The 15,342-nt window shown below is 43.7% G+C and overlaps 1 protein-coding gene across 1 annotated transcript; it reads right to left on the bottom strand.

Moving 5' to 3' along the window:
* Positions 1 to 11,432: 11,432 nt before the first annotated feature.
* On the bottom strand, positions 11,433 to 12,994 carry LOC141088583 (microtubule-associated serine/threonine-protein kinase 3-like). The gene is made up of 6 exons (XM_073574736.1): positions 12,925 to 12,994; positions 12,586 to 12,724; positions 12,364 to 12,496; positions 12,009 to 12,174; positions 11,799 to 11,897; positions 11,433 to 11,563 (listed from the first exon to the last, which is right to left on the bottom strand). Exons 1-6 carry the CDS (start codon positions 12,992 to 12,994, stop codon positions 11,433 to 11,435), a joined length of 738 nt encoding a protein of 245 aa, XP_073430837.1.
* Between the last annotated feature and the right edge of the window lie 2,348 nt (positions 12,995 to 15,342).

Consider the following 15,342-nt stretch of genomic DNA (forward strand, 5'->3'; position numbering starts at 1 on the left):
TATAGTGTTTGCAACCAACGTATATGGATACGGATGGATGCACAGTGCACACTAATAGGAGAATGAAAAATGAGCAGCAAAAAATGAAAAATATGTATGAGGCAGTGACACGCTGAGCGTCCTACAACCAGACGTGGCTGCAGGACACACTACTCAGCGTGAGCTGCACTCCTACAGACCTTGCAGACAGCTGTGAACACTGCTGCAAGGCAAAAGAAAGCTACACTTATTGAGAATGTAGCCAGGGTAAAGCACAATGTGATTTGTAAAATCGCTCTCTAACTGTCCCTCACAGTCTTGAACAGCAGCCTGTCCCTAACTGAATTCACAGCAGAGTGAACCAGAAATGGCGGCTGCGGCGGCTTTTATAGTGCATCATGGCATTATTTCAGCAGCCAATCACAGCCATGCCTGTTATGATTGAGTCACCGTAGGAGGCAGACACAAAAATAGAAGCTACGTCCAGAAAACCAGAGAAGTTGGCAACTATCAGATTGCAGACCCCTGAACCTATCAACACAACTAGCAGTAGCCGTGGGGGGTTCCTACGAAGCCCTAGACCCCTCGATCACAGCCGGAGCGCTAAATAGCCTAAAGACAGAAAAGGAAATCTAAACTGCCCCAGAGCAGACCCCAAAGTAAAAGGCAGCCCCCAACATATAATGACGGTGAAGCAAGATGAAAAAACACTCACACAGATAGAAAGATAGACTGAGCAAAGACGGGGCCCAAGCTAACAGGAAAGGAAGGTTGCTGTCTGCAATCTGCCAAAACTCTATCAAAGACATAAGCCAACAAGCTGATATGAAAAAGACCCTGAAGCAGCTAGGCTTCAAAAACTAAATCAGCACTCAGGTATTTTCAGAAGGCAGAGCTAAAGGAATTCAGCACACCCCAGCAGGGAATGGCAGAAATCCAGAAAAACAAAGCAAAACAAAGTCAAAGCACGAATGCAAAAAGCCGAGCAGAAAACGTAGCTTTAGAAGAGCAGGAATTCAGACTGGTCTCCAAGGATCCCACAGAGAAATCACCCGCAGGGCAGAAGGGCGTCGACAGCCTTATATCCAGTCAGTAACTCCACTCAGCCAGTCATCATCATCAGATTCAGGTGTTTGATAATCAGGCTCACTACCTTTCTTTACCAGAAGAGGGAGTTCCTCGGGCCTCAGTAGAGAAGGGGAAAATGAACTCACAACACATGCCATTAGTTAACATGCCTACATGCCTAAAAGGATGTGCCCACACTTCTGAGGATTGTCAATGGCTGAATCAAATCAAACTGGCTCATAGCATTATGGGAACTTCCGATTCCGGTATTCGATATGATAAAAGTATCGGAACTCAGTATCGGCATTCCGATACAGTGATTATCGGCCGATACCCGATACTTGTGGTATCGGAATGCTCAACACTACCCGTCACGTGATCGTGGATCACCGATGGGTTGGCATGACATCCAGAGGTCTCCTCTATGGTTGTCACTGCCGGATTGCTATGAGCGCCTCCCGGTGGTCGGCGCTCATAGCAAGTGAGGAATTCTGGTACATACAGTTGATCTGATCATCATCTGTATGTAGCAGAGCCAATCAGGTTATGGCAGCTTCTACTCTCCAATGGAGGCTATTGAAGCATGCCGAAAGTGAAAAAAGTTATTAAAAATATTAACAAAAAATAAAAAATATAAAAGTTCAAATCACCCCACTTTCATCCCATTCAAAATAAAACAATATAAAAATTCAAACATACAGATATTTGATATCGCCGCGCTCAGAATCGCCTGATCTATCAATAAAAAAGGATTAACCTGATTGTTAAAAGGCGTAGCGATAAAAAAGTAAAAACGCCAGAATTATGTTTTTTTGGTCGCCGCGATATTAAATTAAAATGCAATAACTGGTGATGAAAAAATCGTATCTGCACCAAAATGGTATCATTAAAGACATCAGCTCGGTGCACAAAGACACGAGATCACGAAAAATGGAGAAGCTATGGGTATCAGAATATGGCACAAATTTTTTTTTTTTTTAAACAAAGTTTGGAATTTGTTTTCACCACTTAGATAAAAAACTAACCTAGACATGTTTGGTGTCTATGAACTCGCAATCACCTGGACAATCATAACAGCATGTCAGTAATAGCATTTAGTGAATCTAGTAAAAAAGCAAAACAAAAAACAAGTGTGGGATTTAAATAGCACCGCATTTGGAAATTTCTTTCCCATTTTCGAGTGCACAGCATGGTAAAACCAATGGTGTTGTTCAAAAGTACAACTCATCCACCAAAAAATAAAAAAGTTAAGGCTCTGGGAAGAAGGGGAGCAAAAAATTAAAAAGCAAAACCAAAAATACCTCTGGTCGTTAAGTGGTTAAGTGATCCAGACTCTCGGGTGGTGAGACTGGACCATGTGGAAGTCTAGATGGTACTGGCAAGCATGCTGAAAGCATTATCTGCTATCCAACCAATCACCTGTTCGCACTAGCCTGGCTTCAGAAGTGGTGTTCCGTTCACCCGTGCAAAGTGGGACAGTTCACCAAGGTGACCATGGTCCGTGATGCAACACCCACATAATTTTTAAAAGGATGTTTATGATTCCCGTACCAAAAAATGGTTATGCAGTATGTTCATGTATACCCCCCAGGGGTAAATGTTTATCAGCCCATACACTTAGTGCACGGGCATTACAAGTATAGGAGACCTGATCCTTTCTAAAGGGAGCATTTTTTATGAGGCCCTCCTCCACATCTCGTGAAAGGGGTATTGGGGTGCATCCAAATTTTTGGCAGCCCTTCCATTCACTGCATAGGCAATCAGTATGGGACACCCAGTTCTAATAGTAGGAAAATTGTTTTATGAGGCCCATGTCTCTTCCAAGGGGTATTGGGGTGCGTCCAAGTTTGGGCCAGCTCAAGCATTCACTGCATAGGCAAACAGTATGGGAGACCCACAACCTTTTGGGCCTCTGCCCCCTGTTGGGACGACCCCCAGTATGAAGTGGGCTTCTTTCCCACGGAACCTTCTATCCCCTGTTATCTCTCGACCAGTCCGACCAATTCATCGGCATTTCGGGGATCACCCTGGGTAACCCAAGTCTGTATGGGTCTCGGCATGGAGTGCACAAACCGGTCCATCACCACCCGTTCTACCATCTGTGCAGGCATAGAGGACTCTTGCTGCAGCCACTTCTGGATCAGGTGCAACAGGTCAAACATTTTCAAGCGCGGTGGTTTGTCCCGGTAATATGGCCAGCGGTGAACCCGCAAGGCCCTGTGAGTCATTGTTACCCCAAGCATGCAAGAATCTCCGTTTTTAGTTACCATACTCTTTAGCATCCTGCAAAGCTAAATCATAGTATGCTTTCTGGGGTTCCCCTGTCAAGTATGGCACCACTACCTGTGCCCACTGCTCTGGCAGGAGGTTCTCCCTCTCGGTGACCCTTTCAAACACCATCATGAAAGCATCAACATTGCAATTCTCTATTGTAGATTCTTCAGCATCAACAATGCAGTTCTCCACTGCATGATGTTCAGGTTCAACAATGCAATTCTCCACTGCAGTTTCTTCAGCTTCAACTTTGAAATTCTCCACTGCAGCGTCCTCTGCTTCAATATTGCAATTCTCCACTGCCGGGTCTTCAGCCTCAACACTGCGATTCACTGCATAGGCAAACAGTGTGGGAGGACCAACTTCATAATAATGGGAACATTGCTTTAATGCGTCCCTCCTGTACGTCTCTTCAAAGGGTTATTGGGGTGCATCCAAATTTTTGGCAGCCCTGCCACTCATTGCATAGGCAATAGCAGTATATGAGACCCATTGTTTAATAATGGGAACAACAAAGCATAGCTGGCTGATGGATAAATAATAAAGGCCACCTGATGGGCCTATAAAAATAGGCTTTGTGACTTTCAGAGTCCATCTTTCATAAATGAAACAGGATGTGTATGATGATATGTCACACACCACATGGCCAGCAAAGGTTGTAAAATGTTAAAATGACATTTCCCAGTGAATGCATCTGTCTTGATTGAAGCAATGCTAAATTTGAAAAACACATAAAAGCGCTACGTGTGAACATAGCCCAAGGTGTAGATGAGCATTTTTGTTTTTGGTTATTTTTTTCCCTTATATAGAAGTCATTACCCTGGAAGGGATGTTCCTTAACCCCGCAACCCGATGCCCCCGCCCCTCATGAAAATTACCAGTCAAGTCTTTCTATAGTGAAAATAAGGAACATAGGGACCCCGGTGAGCGTAACCACGATGGGCCCTTGGCTAAATCGATACCCCAGTAAAGTCGCGGCGGGTCAACTTCTATGCAGCTTTTCATTCAGATTTTTATCCCTTTCAAATTTAGTTGGTTTCCATTGTTTGCTGCCAATTTGAAGTCGGCCCGTGACCATCCTGAGGTCCTGCAGGAGAAGTTCAACAAAGAAGTGAGATTAGGTAGGATGGCGGGCCCATTCAAAACACCTCCTTTTTGGAACTTTAGATTTTCTCCATTGGGTCTAGTTACTAAAAAAGAAACCGGGTACGCTTTGTCTTATACACCATCTATCCTACCACAAGGGTGAGTCTGTTAATGACAGCATTTCGTTGGAGGGCACACCAGTGTTCGTTTAGTTTGACAGGACAGTAGCCTTGGTTTGTCAGGCTGGTACCCGGAGCCCAGCTTGCGAAGTCTTATATCGAATTGGCTTTCCGTCTATTACCGGTTCACCCTGATTGTTTCCATCTTTTGGGCTGCCAGGTGAGTGATGGTTTTTACTACGACATGTGCCTCCCCATGGGTTGTTCAATATCGTGTTTATATTTCGAGCTATTCAGTTCACTTTTGTATTGGGTTGTTAGATCTGGTACGGGTCCTAGATCTGTCACACACTATTTGGATTTTTTATATGTGAGACCGAAAGATTCTGCTATTTGTTCACAGCTATTAGAATTTTTCAAGGATATAGCTCATCAGTTTGGTGTCAGCAGAAAAGACTGTCAGTCCTGTAACAACCCTGTCTTTTTTAGGAATCGAAATAGATACTGTCGACATGGTTTATTGGTTGCCTGCGGAAAAGGTGGAGAAGCTCATATGCATGATTGAAGGCTTTAGTTCTGTCAAAAAGGTCACCTTGCACCAAATGCAGTCTTTACTCGGGCTGTTGGTTTTTGCCTGGAGAGTCATGCCGGCGGGTAGAGTTTTTCCAAGACGTTGATCATTAGCGACCAGAGGGGTTACCCGTCCCGGCCACAGAATCCGGTTAACAGGGAATGTATGGTCCGATTTAGAAATCTGGAGAGCATTTTTTACTTCATTCAATGGCCACATGTGCTTCATGTCTTCTGAGATTTCAAGCTGGGAATTGGAATTATTTTCTGATGCTGCAGGGTCGGCTGGTTTTGGCACCATGTTTTGAGATCAGTGGTGCGTGGCCGCGTGGCTGGATTCTTGGAGAGCAGCGTGGTGCATTGCGTAACCACTTGTCTTCATCTTCCCACCAGGTGCTTTGCTTACTCCGGCATGTAGTTCTTCTTTGTTTAAAAAAAGAACATATGGTTCAGGGCCAGCCAAGTTCCAGGAGTGGAAAATAGCATTGCTGATGCTTTGTCACGTTTTAACTGGCAGGTCTTCAGGGAGCTTCTACCCAGTTCCCGACCGGAAGGTTTGCCTTGCCCCTCTTTCCTGTGGGACATAGTTGCCAAAAGTTGATGCCATTGGTTCGCTCATCCATGGTTTCTGTTTGACGTTTTATTTTCAATTGTTAGACTGGGTGGATGTCATGAAGGCCTTTATAATCAAGTAGGCCTTTAAAGGTTGGAAAAGGGCCCAACCTAGTAGGGAAAATAGACGTCCCATTTCTATTTCCTTATTACATAAGATGGTTTCCTTTACCCCTTTTTGTTGTTCTTCTCAATTTGAAGCTGCCCTTTTCTCTGCTGCATTTGCAATCCTGTATTTTGTTGCCTTACGAATTAGTGAATTGGTCCCCAAATCAAAAAATATGACAGTAAATGGCTTATTGTTTGAGGATGTGATGGCAGTAGAGGATGTGATATGTCTCCATATTCGCAGGTCTAAGACAGACCCTTCAGGCAAAGGCTCTTGGATTCTTTTAAACCTAGTTTCAGGCCCAGTTTGCCCAGTTAAGTTGGTTTTCCATTATTTGTAATACAGAAGAAGGGGTACATTTTTCCTTGGACATTCAAATGGGTCCCCTTTGACTAAATTTCAATTTCTGGCTATTTTTCGCAAATGCCTGCAGGCATCTGGTGTGCAGCCGGGAGAATATGGGACACATTCTTTTCATATAGGGGTCGCTACTGAGGCTGCAAAGGCTGATCTGCCAGAGGCAAAGGTGCAAAGGATAGGACAGTGGCATTCTGCTTGCTATGCCAGGTATATTATACCGGATTTACTGATTTAATTAATTTCTCTTTTGATTGTCTAGGTTCCTCCAGACCAACAGTGTGGCTCCTGAGCCACTCGTACATTTTCTGGTCAGCTCAGAGAGCGGAATGCTGTCCTGGTGGAAGAAATATGGGTTTTCAGGGTTTGAATGTGCATTGGAGAGTCATTAGGGGTCTCAAATTACCTCAGGTGCTGCAGAAAGTGGTTGATATTGGGAGAGATATAGGTCCAGTAATACTAGTTCTACATGCTGGGGGGAATGACCTATGTTCATATAAAATTGCCGAGCTGTTGACTATGATGAAATCGGACCTAGAACGCTTTCCTAGTTTTTTCCAGGAACTCATATTAGTTTGGTCAGAGATAGTCCCCAGAACTGTGTGACAGGGTGCCCGGGACGGGATCGCAGTGGAGTGGACCAGAAACACTATAAACGCACGTATGTCCAGGTTCGTGCGGGACAAGTTTGGTGTGATGTTAATGAAGAGGAGGATGAATGAACTCATGGAGATCAACATCCGACACTGCGGAGACACCATCACGTGTTTCTCAACGCAGTGATTCTAGAGCACTGCCCCCATCCCTTATGGGAAATATGCAAAACATGCAAAACAGAAGCCGCGGAGACACCATCACGTGTTTCTCAACGCAAGCAATGTGGTGTGATGTTAAGGCATCGCCAGTTAGAGGGTGACAATTCAGCTCTCCTTAGACCAGACGGTGTCTGCCTTACTGATATTGATTTAGATATCCTTTTGTCGGCGCTCCAGGATGGGATTGATCAAGCATTGTGCTTGTTGGGTGGGGGTCGGAGTCCTGTATAGTGCTACTCAGGATCCTCTTTGGCTGTTTCAACAAAGGAAGCACTGGAATATTGAGGCTAAGTAGGCTGACTAGCCTGTAGATGTTGCAGGGCATTTGGCTACTGGTCTGATGGAAATGTAAAGTGCTTCCTTTTATTGTTATATATGTTTATATAAAAGAAATTAAAGCTGTGACCCTCACCCGGCAATTTCTTGTGTTGTCTCGTTATTGGTAATTCGGTTTGCGGGAGGGGGAGGGAGAGAGGTTTAATGAGGGGTGTTCGTTTGGGGGTCGCCGCAGTCAGACTGCAGTGCTAACCACTGAGCCATCATGCTGCCCGAAGTCCTGATTATGAAGGATGTTAGCCTTAGCTCCTTGGAGTGTAGATATGGCAGTAGATCGAGATGTGGTAGAAGATTTAGGATGGTGCAGCTCTGAGGAGAGCTATGTGGGTGAGTGCAATGACTGGTACAGCGGGGAGGCGGCGGTGTAGCTGCTGTACTGAAATATGAGCCTGACTGCTGCATTCAGGAAAGTTAGAAATATATATAGTGAGAAGTGCAATTAGCAGTAAGTTCAAGATGAAAAGGAATCAGAGGTACAGTCAGAACTTCTGAAGTTTCAAAAGTATATACAGACTGCATACATTTGAGCAGCACGTTGGCTCAGTGGTTAGCACTGTTATCATACAGCACTGACGACCTGTGTTCACATCCCAACATAGACAACATCTTCCATGAGTTTGAATGCTCTCCCATGTTTGTTTGGGTATCCTTCAGGTTCTCTAGTTTTCTCTCACATTCCAAAAACATTCTGATATGGAATTTAGATTGCGAGCCTCAATGGGGACAATTTCAATAATGTTTGTAAAGTGCTGTGAACGTAATGGCGCTATATAATAAGTAAAATCAATAATGTATATGCTGTTTATATAGACATTCATATGTTTAGAAACAGAAATGTCACTGCATTATTTTTATCAATTAACAAAATGCACAGTTAAGTTTGATCATTAAAAGATGAAAAAAATCTCAGTAAAAATATTTATAATTTTTTATTGATAATAGGATAGAAGGAAAAGGGAGGGAGGAGATCGGGAACAGAATCAACAGGCAAAATCATACCCCGAAACAGCTGTCTGTGGATGGATACCATGTTTTGGCATAGGTGGACTGCCCTTCCCGTGGTTGTTCCTTCCCGGTGAAAGACCTGGCTAGTCATTGCTTGCGTTGAGAAACATGTGATGGTGTCTCCGCGGCTGTTGATTTACATGTTTTTGCATATTTCCCATAAGGGATGGGGGCATTGCTCTAGCATCACTGCGCTGAGAAACATGTGATGGTGTCTCCACAGTGTTGGATGTTGATCTCCATAAAGTCACTCATCCTCATTTTCATAGTCAGGAGGACAGCCGGGGTCAGATACCAGTAAGAGCCCAGTCAGACAAGCAGTATGAATACTGCAGAGCCTGGTAACAGAGGCGATACATGTCCGGGTAGAGATGTAGAAGGCCACAGGTAGATGATGAAGGTCCTTCTATACAGGTCCAGCAGTGATGGTGGATCTGCTGGACTTCAGGGAGGGAGAAGATCGGGAACAGAATCAGTAGTCGAAATCATAGTCAGGAGGGCAGCCGGGGTCAGATACCAGTAAGAACCCAGTCAGGCGAGCAGTAGGATTACCGCAGAGCCTGGTGACAGAGGTGATACATGTCAGAGATATAACAGAAGGCCACAGGTAGATGGTGAAGGTCCTTCTATACAGGTCCAGCAGTGATGGTGGATCTGCTGGACTTCAGGGAGGGAGAAGATCGGGAACAGAATCAGTAGTCGAAATCATAGTCAGGAGGGCAGCCGGGGTCAGATATCAGTAAGAACCCAGTCAGGCGAGCAGTAGGATTACCGCAGAGCCTGGTGACAGAGGTGATACATGTCCGGGTAGAGATATAACAGAAGGCCACAGGTAGATGGTGAAGGTCCTTCTATACAGGTCCAGCAGTGATGGTGGATCTGCTGGACTTGTGAGAGCAAGATGTGGAGGTTTCCTGTATTTTAGATATCTTTAGGGGCACAATTCATAAGTAAAATATTGGACACAAAAGGTAATAAGTGTTGGTAGTATAAGGTTCGGCCACCGGCCAGTATCTGTATATGTACTGAATTTTATCAGATAACAAAATACATAGATAAGTTTAATAAATGTGAAAAAAAATTAAGTAAACTTAGAATTTTTTTTAATTTTTTTAATTTTAATTAAAATTAGCATAGAAGGATAAGGGAGGGGTAAAATTAGGAACAGAATCAATGTGTGTATGAAAAAGCTCTGTCGTTAATACTGTCCAGGTAGAGCTATTTGATAGCGCTATCCATGAAGAAAGTGCACGGGTAGAGCTATCCCATAGCTCTATTCCTAAAGGAAATGAACGGGTAGAGCTATCCGATAGCGCTATCCCTCAATGTTCCTGAGCGTAAGCTATTTCACATGGTTGAGCGCACTTGGGATCTGCCCCCAAGGCCCTGCCCATGCCCAATGTTTGGTCCGTAGACCGCGGCTAGGAGTTAGTCCCGCTTGTAAACAGGTCCAGCAGAGATGGTGGATCTGCTGGACTTCAGGGTGCTCGATACTTAGGTGTTTGTTCTAGGGCAACAGTGACAACAAGCAAATACTCGAGCAGCCCTGGATAATCCACGCCGGCAGGATGATAAGATCCGGCGGAAGATGGAACCTATGAGAAGAGAAGTAAATATAATGTAAGTGATGGGACTCCATATGACATGATGCTACTGTGCGGTCACTGTGGCCAGACAGCAGAGGAATATTATCACACAGAGGTCAGGGATCATTGTCAGCCATCATACATGTCATAATCCCATCACTAACAGATGACATCTGCTCCACATGAATGATTCCCACTGACAGACATCACACGACATGGAGCTGATTCTCACACTTACCTCGTCTCTTTTTCCCCCTTTTTACATTGTCTTCAGATTTTCTTTCCTCCTCAGCTGGAACTTCTGATCCAAAATTAAAAAAAAAAAAACCTCAGTTACAACATATTGTTATGGGATCTGCTTTGTATCTTTCCTGTATATAGTAGAATTGTTCTAGCCCTGTCTCATATAGTCCTGATAATCTGGTAAAACTGTCCAACATTAGGGAAATAGAGATACAATATGGGCCCATGGGCAATATAATTGGGATCCGTGAAACATGGATAACATTGGAGACACCGATTACAGAAAAACTATGTGGAAATATTTGAGTTTTGATTTCCATTTTTGGTGCTATAGACATGTACATACCTGACACTGTGGACGAAGATGGCAAGCTGCTTATAGCGTCGTCTCTGTCAGATTCATGGAAAGATTCTTTCTGCCTGTTTGGAAAAAGAAAAAGTGTGTAAATCACAAGTAAATGCAGTTGTAGTATAAAATGGATTGTCTCAGTATAAGAACATCAACTATAAGACTCAATAAGACATATGGAAGTCATAGTAAGGAAGATCTCCTGCTCAAAACTACCTTCTATGGATCAGAGCAGAAAACAACTACCAAGAATGGCTGGCATGTAATACTACATCTCTCCTATGGTGTGGGCAACAGTAAGAAAGAATGACCGGCCGCGGTTATGGACTGTCATTGCCAGTGGTTTCTGAAGCCAAAACTGCAATGACCGCTCATCATGGGGCTGTGCATGCTGCATTTGATAGTATGGTATTTATGTCCTATATTTGGTGTTGTGCTCATATATCAGCCTGGGCCTCTCAGTAATGATCATATAATCTACTCACAGTTCGGATACGTTTATGCTTGATCCAACGGTACACTCTAGAGGGGACTTGGGATCCTCATCATTCATCGTCCCAGTAGAAGGGGTACAAAGCTAAATACAGACAAAAATAAGCAACTAAATACTTTTCTTTTACTTTTAGAGGTCTTTTTTTTTACATATTCTTGATTCACTGATCACATACTTACTTTAGAAAGCCTTTCAGAAGATGATATAAAATTTTGTAAATCCAGACTCTCATTGTCCTTACTCGTGTCCTCCTCATCCTCTGCGACCAGATCTTTGCTTACACCAGAGTGCTCTACAAAACATAGGTAATAAAGCGTTATTAGAGGTTTTCAGTATAACACAGTCGCCATTAATCACTAAAATTAATGGGAACCGATTGTCACATGATAGGGAAGATGAGACAAACATTTGTTAAGTCTTGAAGACGTCTCCTACTTACTGGTAAATAAGCTGGTGTCCACATCTGACACAAGCTGAGGAATGTACTCCGGCTTCTGACTTAGAAGATGGTCAAAGTCTATGTCACTCAGGAATGGATGGCTCTTGATCTCAAATGATCCTCCTGGAAAAAGAAAAGCAGAAGTGATGCGGACATTGTCATAGACTGTTCCATATCTAAACATTTTATTTTAATCTGAGCTATTGACATAACTGAGCCAACATGAAAGGATCAGATTGGAAGTCATAGTATGAAGGTCTAGAAATAGGCAAGCTGATAGAGAAATGCTGATCTTCATGGACATGAGCAATACGTCTTCAGTGTAATGAATAAATATTAATGCTTTTATATATGTTACCTGTCCCAAGTCTTTGTGCCGGATCTCTTCTGAGCAGCTCATTGATGAGATTTTGAGCATCACGGGGAGGAGCGTGATCCAAATCATAAATGATGTCTCCTGTTATATATAAAATTACAGAAAATGAAAACTCTGTATTGGACTGTAAGATAAAGGAAACAACTAAACCAATGTAACCAGTCAAGGCAAAGATCAGATTATTCTACTTACTAATTAGGCCAGTTTCATAAAGCTCAGCTAGGGTATTTTCATCAAATGGTACAAATCCTAACAGAAATTCATGCAGGATGATCCCCATTGCCCACCAGTCCACAGGTCTTCCGTAGCCTTCTTCCAGGAAGACCTCAGGGGCCATGTACTGTGGGGTGCCACAGATCTATAAATAAAGAGAAGATTGAGGTGAGAATCGATGAAATGATTATTATGACAAGTTCTCTCCATAAAAACACAATGACAGAAGATAAAATATCAGTAGAAAAGTTCTCAAGAAATGAAGAACGTAGGGAAGAGACAATAGTATGATGAGATTTAACAAACAAGCTAAGTTCCTGTAAGTGATGCCGACCTCTTTGTCTTGGAACTCTTTGGAGATGTCCACCACTGATTCCATGTGGGTGTTGGTTTTTGGAATCATGCGACCAACTTTTGAAAGTCCAAAATCGGTGACTTTGATGTGTCCAGTAGATGTAATCAGGAGGCTGTGAAAGAAAAGATGGTTTTAGCCTCACTGACTGTGTGATAATAAGCTATAATTCCTCCCCTTTATTATACAACAGGGGGCACTTACTTATCCGGCTTCAGATCTCTGTGCACTACTCCATAGCTATGGAGGTATTCTACAGCAAGAACTGCTTCTGCAAAATACAAGCGGGCCAAGGGGACAGATAATGGACCCTTGGTGCTTAGGAGGGTCCTGCAGTCTCCACCTATAGAATAAAGGAAATATGACCGGTGAGGGGTTTATACAGCAGATCACCATGAAGTATAATGGGAAGTGAGCGGAGACATTGGGGCAGGAGACAATATACACAGATATAATGTAGAGTGCACAGAATATTAGGCTGAAGTTAGGGTGAAATGTCAGCCATGTAACTAATAACATAAAGTGATGTCACATCTCGTCTACATCTGGAGATACTGAGGTACTCAGTGCGGACATACAGGGAGATCACACAGATCAATGACTTTCTGGGCATCTTGGTAATAGATAACCTATAGTAAATGCTCCGTGGGATGTAACCGTCCACGGGGACAATCCTAATGATATGAGAGGTGATAAGATGTCAGCAGACATGGGGTGAATATATTACAATGTACGTGTCCTACCTCCTACATACTCCATGACCATACACAGGTAAGATTTAGTTTGGAAGGAGCAGAGCATGGAGACCACAAAGGGACAATCTGCGAATGTTAGGATGTCCCGCTCCAGAAAGACATCTTCCACATCCAGGTTCGTCTTGGCCATTTTCTTCATAGCGAAGGTCTGTTGTGAGTCTTTATGGCGCACTAAGTAGACGGCCCTGGAAAGAAATAGAATCCATGGTTTATAATGAACCCTTATTAAGAGTCTATAGAAGTCATTATATGATCTTCTATACTAATGTTTAGTACTAGAAGTCCACATCTAGAAAGCCATGAAATAACATTACATAGCTGATCGGAGGTCTGCACAGTGCCCCGTCTGCCCTCATCAGGTCACATTACAGATGAGAGAATCTATTGAAATTCATCCCGGGCAGATTCGCTATAACTGACCAGTAGATACTATTCAGTCCAAATAAAAATTAGTCCAAACTGAAACTTCTCCAATTGCCGTAAGAAGACGTTTATTATCCTCCCACCATAACATCATATATAACGGAGCTGAATAGTGACATTGAGGACAGTGATGTGGACTCGTCTCATGTCCCTATGATAACACTGAATGGCAGAGCACAGAGGCTGAAGCATTGTCAAAGGGAACCCTGAGAAATGGGGATTATGGGAACAGAAATCTCACCCAAAAGCTCCGCTGCTGATCAGATCGTATGTTTCAAAGTCGTCCATATGCGGCTTTCTCGCCGGGATCAATGATTGCATCATGTTCTATAGAAAAAGAAGAAATGATATTAGGAAATAGAAGCCGCAGGAAAAAAGCTCCAGATACAGAAACTTCTCCGATATTATGTCCCAGCTGATGTGCACTGATCTGCTGTAGGGATGATACAAGCCGGACGCTACGCAGACATGGATATAATATAAGGGGCCTCCTCCCATGGTATATGGGGATAATACTGGACGTGTCAAACACACCCCATGATCAGTGATACACAGACATCTCCCTCTATGATACTTACATCAGCAGATTCTTGGATCTCTGGGATCTCGCGGATCACACTGTCAGGATCCGCCAGGGAAGTTATTTCTAAAATAGTGATAAAATAATGAAGAAATAAAAAGTATTAGATGATATTATTCCTACATACATCATACAGCGATATAAGGGGGAAATGACAAGACGTCTGTTAATGGGATTAATGGTTGTCATATGGGGATTCTACATATGAGGACGGACGACGCATCCATAGACAGCAGTAGCGCAGTTACCCATGGGGAGGTGGGGGGCAGAGGGTGCGGTCGCCTGGGCCCCGCATTCAGAGGGTCCCACCTGGAGCTAACGCTACCTTAACTTCCCTTATGTTAGCTGAACATGCCGATAAAGTTCATCTCTGCGGTGGAGCCGGCACACATGATCTCCCCGCACTGCCACTCTCCATTCTGTAGACCCCAAATCACTTTATGCCAGAGGCCTTCAGAACAGCTGGATAATGCAGTGACCGAGGCGACGGCGCACTCACAGAACATCAGAATCACGGCGCGGAATGCATCGGCATTCTGACAACCTGTGTGTCACTCTGAGCTTACGGTGCGTTCGTCTGCCCGGTGGTCTCATCAGTATACTGGGCTAGATGAGTACCTATTGGCTGTGTATTTTACTTAAAACTTTTTGGTGTGACTGTGGAGGCACCATACAATGTGAGGGACCTTCATACCTTCACGAGGAGGAACCCTCATACATTGTAGGGTCAACTATGGGGGCCCGTAAAGTGTGAGTTTTTTGCACACTATGGGGACTAATGTAAGGGCCATCATACAGTATGGGGGCTAATGTGGGGGCAATCATACAGTATGGGGGCTAATGTGAGGGCAATCATACAATATGGGGGCTAATGTGGGGGCAATCATACAATATGGGGGCTAATGTGGGGGCAATCATACAATATGGGGGCTAATGTGAGGGCAATCATACAATATGGGGGATAATGTGAGGGCAATCATACAATATGGGGGCTAATGTGGGGGCAATCATACAATATGGGGGCTAATGTGGGGGCAATCATACAGTATGGGGGCTAATATGAGGGCAATCATACAATATGGAGGCTAATGTGGGGGCAATCATTCAATATGGGGGCTAATGTGGGGGCAATCATACAATATGGGGGCTAATATGAGGGCAAGCATACAATATGGGGGCTAATGTGGGGGCAGTCATACAGTA

This window comes from Dendrobates tinctorius, unplaced genomic scaffold (assembly GCF_039654945.1).
Source record: "Dendrobates tinctorius isolate UK_male_01 unplaced genomic scaffold, ASM3965494v1 ptg000039l, whole genome shotgun sequence".
Lineage (NCBI taxonomy): Eukaryota > Metazoa > Chordata > Amphibia > Anura > Dendrobatidae > Dendrobates > Dendrobates tinctorius.